General features: G+C 45.4%; 1 protein-coding gene across 2 annotated transcripts in view; it reads left to right on the top strand.

The window, feature by feature from the left end:
• GALK2 (galactokinase 2) overlaps window positions 1-12,210 on the top strand; it is a 45,597-nt gene that overhangs the window by 18,070 nt on the left and 15,317 nt on the right. Inside the window, exons 6-7 of one of the 2 annotated variants that reach the window (XM_034434685.3) lie at window positions 6,226-6,324; window positions 7,175-7,327. In XM_034434685.3, coding sequence (XP_034290576.2) covers window positions 6,226-6,324; window positions 7,175-7,327 — 252 coding nt within the window. The remainder of the gene's footprint in view (window positions 1-6,225; window positions 6,325-7,174; window positions 7,328-12,210) is intronic. The other variant, XM_034434688.3, reaches the window with a different exon arrangement.

Below are 12,210 nucleotides of genomic sequence, written 5' to 3'. Positions count from 1 at the left end.
TTTCCGCTACCGGTTCTCCAAACTGCTCAAAATTTCCACTACCGGTTCTCCTAACTGCTCAAAATTTCTGCTACCAGTTCTCCAGAACCTGTCAGAACCTGCTGGATTTCACCCCTGGTTTTGAAAAAACAGGCTCCATCTCAGTAACCCCTATCACCAAATACCATCAATTCTCAAACTGGTAAACCCAACCCCTGACCTGGAAAGACTCTTGAGAATTAGAACCTTTTACATCCTGGAAACCAATTAAAGAACAGAAAGCGAGAGAGCTGGAATGAATGGCTATTACTCACAATTATCCTAGTTTACAGAAGAGAAAATGCAGAGGTCAAGGAAGTAACCTCCTGCCACGGATGAGGCAAGGAGGCAATCTGGAGATTATCCAAAGATCAGCCACAAGACTGGGCTGAAATGAAGCAAGAGGGCTCGAACCTTGAGCAAGAAAACCTTTAACAAGAGAGGATTACAAAACCATCCATAATCAGGAGCTTGGCACATGACCTAGATCAGAATACCCTGCCTGACCCCAATACGGTTCCATCCCAAGGCTGTAATTGAGCGAAGGCTTTCATCCTTGGCCTACAAAAGCTTCATCCCAGCATCAGAAGTTGCTCATTAAGGCAGGCCAAATACACGGAACTTCGGGAGTAGACCATGATGTCAAGGGAGTCTTCTTACAACCGGACACTCTGTCCCGATAAACGTGATCTGGATAGTTGAGAATCTCCATAGACAACCGAGCGTTCCTGCATTTCCCAGCTGCAGATCCTTAACTGGCCACATTCTTCAGACCTCTAGATACTTTCCTGCTCTGGGGCAGACTCGGCTGCTCCTTATGGAGGGTGGATCAGGGACAGCCTCCGTAGCATCCTGGGCTTCTGCCTCATGCTTGGATAAGGACCTCTAAAGGTGGGAGCATAAGTTAGCAACGAAGGATGTAACTTTCAGCTTTGGCTGAAAAGCAACTGCTGCACCACCATTAGATGGCGGTGGGGATTTTTTTGCCACGTAATGGTCCTCCTAATCAGGGGTGGGCTGCTGGGAGTTCGCAGGGGTTCGGGAGAACCTCTAGCTAAGATTCTGTGCAGTTCGGAGAACCCCCAAATCCCACTCCTGGCTTGGGGAGGGCAAAAAATGGGCCTGTTTCTGGCCTCCAGAGGGCCTCCAGAGGCTGTTTTCACCCTCATGGAGGCTTGAGAAAAGCCTCCGGAGCCAGGGGAGGGCAAAGACGCCCCCCTCCTGGCCGTGGTGCAGGAGGCCGACTAAGCCATGCCCACCATGGCCACTCCCACCCCTGCAAACTGACAGAGAACCCCTTGCTAAAATTTTTGAAGCCCACCCCTGCTCCTAATGTAACAGATGATACTTCTGCTGAGATCAATATGACTGTTTGCTCAAAGTAGAACTTGGTGTTGTAGTCAAAACAGAGAAGAATTAGATTCCACTAGTCTTCTAGGTTTTAACCTACAGCAGAGGTCTTCAAAGTTGGCAGCTTTAAGACCTCTGACCTACAGGATTGGGTCAAATGCAAGGTTTTATCTACCGAGCTTGTCCATGTCCAAGGAAAATAATAATACAAATATCGAAAGTATGTTTTGTTTCAAAGCTCAAAACTTACAGTGAAAAGCAAAGGAATCGAAATCAGCAAAAGGACTTGTTCGAAACACAATTATCCTCCAAAATTGGTCTGCTTTGTTAAGGTTTGTGACCATATTTAGCATGTATTGAGCGAATGGGAGCCGTTTTGCAGGCTGTGGCACTGTTCTTGATAATGTTGTTTTTCTGCTCTTCTAATTAGATATTTTCTGATTAAACGTTATTTCATTGCATAAACATAAAAAGCCTAAACACAGCCTCTTGTATAACCACCAATGATAAACATTCTTAGTTCATGTGCTGTCAATCTGGGATTAATAGCTGCCAACTGATACAAACATCCGGATTATATTTGCAAAAAAAAAAAAAAAAAGACGTTTTGAAAACCAAGCATCCAACTTTTTTGCTTGCTTTAGAAAAAGGTGAGGGAGGCTGCGACAGAATACAGAGTAACAAAGTTGGAGGGGACCTTGGAGGTCTTCTAGTCCAACCTCCTGCTCAAGTAGAAGACCCTATACCAGTGATGGCTAACCTTTTTGCCATCACGTGCCAAAAGCAGGGGCAGCACCCTTAATTCTATGCGCCCCACCCCCACGCTCCCCACACTTTTGGCACTCAATGGCCCAGTGGGCCCGGTAGGCCCATTTTTCACCCTCCCCAGGCTCCAGAGCCTTTCTAGGAGATTGGGGAGGGCGAAAACGGCCTTCCCCACCCACCCCCGGAGGCCCTCCGTAGGCTGGAAATGGCTCGTTTGCTGACTTCCGGTCCCCCATAGAGCCTCCGGGGGGATGGGGAAGTCCATTTACTCTCTTCTCAGGCTCCTAGAAAGGCTCTGGAGCCTGGGGAGAGCACAAAACAAGCCTTCCACACACTCCCAGGCCCTCTGGAGGCAGGAAACAGTCTGTTTCCCTACTTCTGGTGGGCCCAGAAGGCCCCAAAATCAGCTGGCTGGCGCACACATGCACACCGGGGCTGAGCTCACGTGCCCACCTATTACAGCCCTATACCATTCCAGTCAAGTGGCTGTCCAATCTCTTCCTGAACACCTCCAGAGAGAACAAGCTTTCCTCACTATTCCATTCTAGCTACATCACGTTCCACCTAGTCACTTGAAACAATAGCTAAAAAGCAGAGCCCATCTAAGAGATTTGGTTGTCCAGGCAAAATGCAGGATGTATTTTGTAATAAGCTGACTTTGTATATATATATAAAAAAAGAACACCGCTTGGGGGGGCTGAAAGCCCTACTAAGCAGGTATATAGAAAAGTATGAAGGCTATTGCTTAACGCACTGTAAGCCGCCCTGAGTCTCCGGAGAAGGGCGGCATATAAATCGAACCAATAAATAAATAAATAAATAAATAATGTCCACTGAAGTCATAATATGCAAAATCTGCCACATAAGAGAACCTCTTCATGCTATCTGGTGGTGATAAGAACAACTAGGTTTAACGTCAGTGTGCATCATGCTTCTTGAGACTAACAGACCGGAAGCAGCAGGTGAAGCTAAGCAGAATCACACCATGAGGTGGCTTAAGACATGGTCTACTTCTTCAGCGAAGACATGGATCCAAAATGGAAGGTCTTTGTTGTTTCGTAAAGATCGTTGAAAGCCCTCAGAATTTCCCCCCACCCCCCATCGTAGTCTCACCTCCAACTTAGCATGAACGCTGAATTCTGTAAATCAAGCTCGATGTATCACAGCGGAAACACGTCCGTGTTTACTGGGAAAACAAACCAGAGTGACTCAGTGCAACAGTAGACAAACAAGGAGAAACCTTTTCCATTAAGCGTGACATCGATTAGATAAATGTTTTATCTTTTACTATTTCCCATAAATAGATTTAGAGATGGTTCTTGGAGTAGAAATCCTAGTGCTGAACAGGCTAAGATAAATACCGCCTGCTCTTTTCATCTATCAGGCAGTGATTAAAATTCCGGCAGTTCATTATTAGCGATATTTTTTTTTTTGAGTTTACCTCCAAAGAGCACTGAAGGAGATACAGTCACTTTTTTGTCTTCTGTATTAAAAACATCTGTCGGATCTGGACAATCGGTCGTGCGGGTGGGGTGGGGGCTTCCAGTTCTACTCACACGTTTTCTGAAGGATTTCTACACATTTCAAGTTTGTTAATCCCCTTTTTGACAGTTCTATCTTCTCCACTAAGAGTTTATCAGGGAACTGACATAGCTGAAGGAGAGTTGTGAAACCGCTCTATCGGTTTTCCATGTCGTATTTGCGAGCCCTTCGCTCTGATCAGGCAGCTCCCAGCTCTCATTTTTTACAGCTGAAGTCTGTTTTCAGTGCCTTTATGGAAACAAAAAGTGGGCAGGCCTCCGCATTCCAAGCTAAGGATTTGTTGGCTTTATCTTACAACATGTACTGGATAATGTCTCCTTGGTTGTGCTCTAGCTTAAATCGCTGCAGCTTTATAAGCAGGGAAGAAATGTTTGTAATCCTTTTTTAAAATATATACATACATACATACATACATACATACATACATACATACATGCAAGTCTTAGTGTATTCGGGTCTTTTCCCGTATAAGATTGAGAGTATCTTGGCGACATTTCGACGAGGTCCCACTTGTCATTTTCAAGCTGGTGTCTTCGGCTTCGTGCCTGTGCGAGCAAAAGGCACGAAGCCGAAGACACCAGCCTGAAGATGACAAGTGGGACCTTGTCGAAATGTCGCCAAGATACTCTCAATCTTACACAGGAAAAGACCCGAATACACCAAGACTTGGATTGGGGCTGAAAGACGAAAGGGATGCAGTATACTCCCTCCCACATGCTGGGGTAGACCAGGTGCCTCGATAGAAAAACACTTAATCTCTCCCCTGACTCAAGCTGATGAAGGGAGGAGAACTTGTGGCTCAGAGGTTAATACAACTGCCTAACGTGCAGGCAGCCCAAGTTCGAATCCAAGTATGAGTATGGCTAGCTGATGAGAACTAAATAGCTTGAAATAGATCTATACTAGTCTCCATTTATTTCTTAATCAGTGAAATATAAATTTGATATATATATATATATATATATATATATATATATATATATATATATATATATATATATATATATATATATATATATATATATTTTAAGGGAAAAGAAGTTTGCAATCATGATATCCTGGGCTTTGTACATTTAGGAACAGGTTTTCTGATCTGTCCTTCAGACTTTTGAACTTCAGCTGCCATAAACCTGCCGATAGAATGGGAAATAAATAAAGAATAATAAAGAAATAAATGAAGTTCAAGACATCGGTGGCAATCAGCTGATTGGCCAAGGCTGACATGAAGGGAGGAAAACCTAAATATTCCCCTCCGTAGCTCAGTTTGTAAACTAGTCTTGGATTTCTCTGTGTGTAATTTTCAAGTATTCCTACTGGTCTTTTTTGGGGAAAGAGTGATTACTGGTATAACCTGCCACGAAGACAACCAGGAAAGATTCCTGGGCAGGACCTCTTATTCAAGCAGTATTAGCAAGCGCTGTTTAAGGATCTTTCAAAGAATAGAATAACAGAGTTGGAAGGGACCTTGGAGGTCTTCTAGTCCAACCCCCTGCCCAGGCAGGAAACCCTACACCACTTCAGACAAATGGTTATCTAACATCTTCTTAAAAATTTCCAGTGTTGGAGCATTCACAACTTCTGGAGGCAAGTCGTTCCACTGATTAATTGTTCTAACTGTCAGGAAATTTCTCCTTAGTTCTCAGTTGCTTCTCTCCTTGATTAGTTTCCACCCATTGCTTCTTGTCCTGCCCTCAGGTGCTTTGGAGAATAGCTTGACTTCTTTGTGGCAGCCCCTGAGATATTGGAAGACTGCTATCATGTCTCCGCTAGTCCTTCTTTTGATCATACTTAGACATACCATCTTTGCCTCCATAGAGCAAAATCAGTGCTGCATTCAGTCTCACGTATTCCTGTTTAAGCCACTGATTGTTGAGGTTGCTGGACAAGACCTCAGAGCTCTGGCCTAAGGCCAGCCTAGCCAGCCATGATCCCAACCCCCTCAAAGTAGCCAAGAGAGGCAGAAATGACCGGCCTGTCAAGATCTAGCAGCTTAAGAGAACCGTTTGTTCCTGAGAAATTCATGACTCTGTCGGAGTGAAAGAGAGACACAGAAAGAGGGTTCAGGAAGGCTGATACCAGCTTACAGATGCAACGATGTGATAATTAGCTCATGGAGTTCAGAATGCATGGAACGAGAGCGATCTCAGAGTTATCCCAGCACCGTGTCAGATCTGTTGTAAGGAACGCCTGCAGGGATATCCTCTAAATCAGGGGTGTCAAAACTCAATTTCATTGAGGGCTACATCAGGGCTGTGGTTGACCTCGGGGGGCCAGGCAGTTGTCGCCAACTGGGTGGCCGTGGGCAGCTTGATGCCACTCCCCAAACTGCTGGCATGTTTCCTCTTTGCATTGGGTAGACCGGGCTGAAGCGATGCGGGTAGACCGGGCTGAAGCAACGCTGGCCCAATATTTCCTCTTCGCAATGGGTAGACTGGGCTGAAGTGACACAGGTAGACCAGGACGGCCCTGCCGGCTGGATCCGGTCCGTAGGCCTTGAGTTTGATACCCCTGCTCTAAACTCTCTCTGCCTTGACCATTGTGTCCCCATAGGTGGAACTGGCTGATCTGTGCAGCAAGAGCGAACGTTACATTGGCACCGAAGGAGGCGGCATGGACCAGTCCATTTGTTTCCTGGCAGAAAAGGGAACCGTACGTACCGCCTGAACCGTTAAGGAAAGCGTTCAAGAGATGCCTTTGGGAAAATTGACACGATAAGGAAACAGGCGAAAGGGCTGTAATATGTGTGGTGTTATCAGGAGGGGTGAAATGTTGAGTGTCGTCTCGATCTCTCTTATAATTGGACACGTTTAAGTTTTGCAAGACTTTCAGGGGTCGGTGTTGCTTTGATTAATCCTGCTGTATTATAATGACTATCAAGTTTGTCAATTATGGAAGGCAAAACAAAATCAAAGGAACGTTAATGATATTCCGAATGATAAAACTGAGAAACTTACTCTAGTGGGCTGAAATGTGCTCAGATCCAATGGGTAACTTTGTACCGGTGTTTATAAGTAGCTTAATTTGGGTCGGATGTTGGTTTTTCCCAGTGGTGAAATCCAAATTTTTTTACTACCAGTTCTGTGGGCATGGCTTGATGGGCATGGTGTTGCTTAGTGGGTGTGGCAGGGAAAGAATACTGCAAAATCTCCATTCCCACCCCACTCCAGGGGAAGGACACTGCAAAATCTCCATTCCCACCCCCCACTCCAGGGGAAGGACACTGCAAAATCTCCATTCCCACCCCACTCTGGGGCCAGCCAGAGGTGGCGTTTGCCGGTTCTCCGAACTGCTCAAAATTTCCGCTACCGGTTCTCCAGAACCTGTCAGAACCTGCTGGATTTCACCCCTGGTTTTTTCTTTACTAATTTGAGATTCCCTGAGATGAAGGAGGAAAAATGTCCAAAGCTAAAGCGGGGGGGGGGGAGTGGGGGAGCTTTGATTTATCGATCCTAAACACAGCCAGGCTACCCGTTGAAACTGCTCTCTTCCTCTTCTGTAGGCAAAGCTGATAGAATTTAATCCTCTGAAGGCAACTGACGTGAAGCTTCCAGGAGGAGCCGTTTTTGTGATTGCAAACAGTTGCGTTGAAATGAACAAGGCCGCCACTTCTCATTTCAATATTAGGGTGATGGAGTGTCGTCTGGCTACAAAGGTACTGCATGGCTTTCATCAAACTCTAATGAAACCATCACCCAAGTATGTGCTGGCTGGAACGCCCCTTCCACTCTACCAGTTGTTGCTTTATTTTAACACCAGGTCAGGTGCCGCCTCCAAGGGCATGTTTATCTCCCCGGGAATCTGGACTCAGGCCATATATACATGATGGATGGAAGTCAGGCTAGTAAAAGAGATCTGCCTGGGAAGGAAGGAAGGAAGGAAGGAAGGGCCTTTCTTGAGACGGATTCTCACGCAAGGAGAGCAAGAGCGATGTTTCCTTGGCCATGGAAAGGGAAGCATTTTCACAAGAGACCAGGAGCTGAAAAAGAAAAAAAAAGAAAGGCAACACGTTAAAAATCAAGTTTCTGAGATTGGTGTTCAGGAACACTTGGGGCAAAAGGTTTGATCAGGAACCACCAGAACTACTGCGTACCTAATATTATGTCAAGGTTATAGTAAGCCGTCCAATAAGAGAATTGTGCTGACTAAGAAAGGAAGGAAGAATAGGTGCATCTTATACTCCGAAAAATATGGTATTCTCCAAAGCACCTGAGGGCAGGACAAGAAGCAATGGGTGGAAATTAATCAAGGAGAGAAGCAATCTAGAACTAAGGAGACATTTCCTGACAGTGGGAACAATTAACCAGTGGAACAGCTTGCCTCCAGAAGTTGTGAATGCTCCAACACTGGAAGTTTTAAAGAAGATGTTGGATAACCATTTGTCTGAAATGGTGTAGGGTTTCATGCCTAAGCAGGGGTTGGACTAGAAGACCTCCAAGGTCCCTTCCAACTCTGTTATTCTATTCTATTCTATTCTATTCTATTCTATTCTATTCTATTCTATTCTATTCTATTCTATTCTATTCTATTCTATTCTAAATCACTAACCTTGAGCCGTTTCTCTGTTCACCCAAAGGTTGCTGGGCCAACTTGGATTCCTGGAATTGTTTTAGCAATCTCATCAAATTACACTTTCCTGGATTCTTCGGGATGGGGGGGAAGGGGGGGGAAACAGGCAAAACCGTTAACTGGAATGAAAACTATATAAATGTGTAGCGTTAAGAATGTAGTTCCCAACTGAGCCTACAGCCTGACAGCAATATCCAGGCAGAAGTGCCAGAAAAGAGGAACATTATCTTGGCAGCGAAAGGCTAGCCTGGAAGAGACAACAAGCCAACCCTTTCGCCATCTGATTGTTAACTGCCAGGAAATGCCTTGCTTTGGAGTCATGATTATCAAATGAAGTGCAAGAGAAAGTTTGACCAATCCTTAACATTAAACAAAGGGAAAAAATACCACTGCTCTCAGAAGATGACTCCATCCCCTTTGAAGGAAGCTTAGTGCAAGCATAGGAGAAATTCTGTATGGTGTTGCCCTTCCAATACAGGTTTCCTTGGGGGCAGGGGTGAAATCCAGCAGGTTCTGACAGGTTCTGGAGAACCGGCAGCGGAAATTTTGAGTATTTCGGAGAATTGGCAAATGCCACCTCTGGCTGGCCCCAGAGTGGGGTGGGAATGGAGATTTTGCAGTATCTTTCCCCTGGAGTGGGGAGGGAATGGAGATTTTGCAGTATCCTTCCCCCTGGAGTGGGGAGGGAATGGAGATTTTGCAGTATCCTTCCCCCTGGAGTGGGGAGGGAATGCAAGCTAACTCTGCCTACTGCCAGCAGTTCAATCCTGACTGGCTCAAAGTTGACTCAGCCTTCCATCCTTCCGAGGTGGGTAAAATGAGGACCCAGATTGTTGGGGGTCAATATGCTGACTCTGTAAACTGCTTAGAGGGGGCTGTAAAAGCACCATGAAGCAGTATATAAGTCTAAGTGCTATTGCTATTGCTAGAGAAATGAAATCCAAAGCCTTAAGGGAGATATATGGGGGTTGACCGTTAATTTTTTGGCCGAACTGAATCCCCAATAATGTTCTCCATTTTTAGGAACTGACAGTGACACTTGCCTTACCTGGCAGTACATCCATCTGAAGTGACTTTGGGGAGGCTTTTGGATTGAATTGAAAAAAAGAAAAGAAAAACAGCCTCAGGAAGGTCACTAGATGGCACCAAAAGTAATTAATGTTGTAATAATTAACAAGGAAAACAAAACAGGAGGGATGGAGATAAACAGAACCAAAAGACGCAATTAGCTCTACTCGCAGTAGCTCTAATGTATTAATTACATTAATCTTTCTAATGTTTTCCCACCCTCGGTATATAGCTTTATTTTTTTCCCAGTTTAAAAAAAACAAGGAAGAGTCTGGTGGGGCCTTTTCCGACTAGCACATTTTATTCACCCTCCAGAGCTTTGCAGCAAGGAGGAGGTTACAGTGGAAATACAGTGTCCCGGTCTGCATTTTTTTCTGCCTTTCTCTCACCGTTTGTCCTTTTCCTACTAACCGACCTCCTTCATGTGCCACAGTAGCCTGAGCTCAGAGAGCTGGGGCGTCTCAGCCCCGTTGCCTGTGCCTGTCTTTAGGGGAGAGCTAAATGCATTTTCCCAGCATGATTGAGGAGTGGGAGTGCAGTGTGCAGGGAAGAAGAAGGAGAGAAGAAGAAGAGAAGAAGAGGAAGAAGGAAAGAAGAAAAGGAAAGAAGAGAAGGAGGAGGAAAGAAGAAGAAGACAAGGAGAAGACAAGAAGAAGGAGGAGAAGGAAAGAAGAAGAGGAGGAGAAGGAGGAGGAAAGAAGAAGAGAAGGAGAAGGAAAGAAGGAGGAAAGAAAAAGAAGAGGAGGAAGTGAAGGAGAAGGAAGAAGAGGAGGAGGAGGAAAGAAGAAGAAAAGGAAAGAAGAGGAAGAGGAAAGAATAAGAAGAGAAGGAGAAGACAAGAAGAAGGAGGAGGAGGAAAGAAGAAGAGAAGGAGGAAAGAAGAGGAGGAGGAAAGAAGAAGAGAAGGAAAAGGAAGGAAGGAAGAAGAAGAGGAGGAGGAGGAGGAAGGAGGAGGCAAACAAGCATCTCCATTTAGGCACAGCTGTGGTTCAAAATATGTTTCTCCTTATAGAAACCCCCCTGAATTCAAAAACCTGAAAGAAAGCAACACTGGCTTTGGGGGATATTTACAATGAAAGGTTTCATCACGAAGTGTATTTTTGCACCCTTGTCTTCAGGGAAAGTAACCACAACCGCCGCTCTGGCCGAGCAGAAGTTGGACCACCGCCAGGATTTAATGTGACTCAGGGGTTGAGAGACGCCGCACATGTCTCGCTTTCTGTGCCACTAAATGCCTTTGACCATGCACGATCTTTCACGGCCACTGAATTGCTGCAAACTCAGCCACCCACATGCCCTGCCTGAAATTCAGGCCAGAAGGTCTAACTTAAGCAGACTGGAGGCCTCGGTTAGAAACTGAGATCTCAGAGCTGCCTCCCTGATGGTGCAGGACTGCTTCTCAGCTCAACATTTGGGACAATGCACATACAGGTAGTCCTTGACTTATGGCCACAACTGAGCCCAAAGTTTCCTGTTGCTAAGTGAGACAGTTGTTAATAGCAATAGCACTTAAGACTTATATACCGCTCCACAGTGCTTTTTCAGCCCTCTCTAAGCAGTTTACAGAGTCAGCCTCTGGCCCCCAACAATCTGGGTCCTCGTTTTACCCACCTCGGAAGGATGGAAGGATGAGTCAACCTTGAGCCGGTCAGGATCGAACTCCTGGAAGTGGGCAGAGATAATCTGCGACACTGCATTGTAACAACTGTATTACTATGGCTGGCTGGCTGGCAGGCTGGCTTGCTTGCTTCCTTCCTTCCTTCCCAAGCTTTAGCAGACTTATATACCGCTTTACAGTGCTTTTACAGCCCTCTCTAAGCGGTTTACAGAGTTCCTCATTTAGGCTGAGTCAACCTTGAGCCTGGTGAGATTTGAACTGCCAAACTGCAGGCAGCTGGCAGGCAGCAGAAGTATCCTGCAGTACTTCACTCTAACCACTGCACCACCGCAGCTCTTAAGTGAATTTTGCCCCATTTTATGACCTTCCTTGCCCCAATGCTTAAGTGAATCCAGGGGTGAAATGTAAAATTTGTTACTACCGGTTCTGTGGGCGTGGCTTGGTGGGGGGGAGGGGTAATGTGACTGGGTGGGCATGGCCAACGTTGTTTTTTTTTTTAACTTTTCAAAGAATTTTTTCTAATGCTTTGAAAAGCTTCTCTGACAATCAGGCAATTCAGCTGGGATCATCAGAGGCTTTTCAAAGCATTTTTTTTACCACCTCTTCGGCCAAGAGGTTGCAGAAAAAAAATGCTTTGAAAAGCCTCTGACGATCCCAGCTGAGCCGCGCGATCATCAGAGGCTATTTTTTTTTTACTTTTAAAAGCATTTTTTCGTTGGAAGAGGTTGTAGAAAAAATGCTTTTAAAAGTAAAAAAAAAAAAGCCTCTGATGATCGTGTGGCTCAGCTGGGCATGGGGGGGGTGTGTGCAGGGATTTTTGCTACCGGTTCTCCGAACCACCCGCCGCCATCGCTACCGGATCGGGCGATCCGGTCCGAACTGGGAGCATTTCACCCCTGGTCAAGGGACTGAATTTTTATCACAGGACCAGGGGGGATGCTGCAAGGATTGTGTGGGGAAAAAATGGCCATTAGTCACTTTTTTCAGTGCTATTGTAACTCTGGTCACTAAATGAACTGTTGTAAGTCGAGGACCACCTGTACTCTTTATGGTTTGGGGTGGCCTGAGTTGCCGGTGACTCTGCAAAAAAATAAATAAATAAATTGTAGTCTGGTTGATTTTCTCCCATGCCAAGTAGAACCTCTTAGGAAAGAGCTGGCACAGTTGTCCAAGTTAGATCAAAATTAACCGGGGCAGAAATAATCATTCCAGAAATAACCTACCCTTCTCAGGATACATGAACCCAGCAGCTGCCGAAATATTCCTTTAAAGATTCGTTGGCA

Source organism: Pantherophis guttatus, chromosome 13 (assembly GCF_059756535.1).
Source record: "Pantherophis guttatus breed Tessera chromosome 13, ASM5975653v1, whole genome shotgun sequence".
Taxonomy (NCBI): Eukaryota; Metazoa; Chordata; class Lepidosauria; order Squamata; family Colubridae; genus Pantherophis; species Pantherophis guttatus.
The sequence above is the reverse complement of the archived record's forward strand: the minus strand, read 5'-3'. Positions and strand labels throughout refer to the sequence as shown.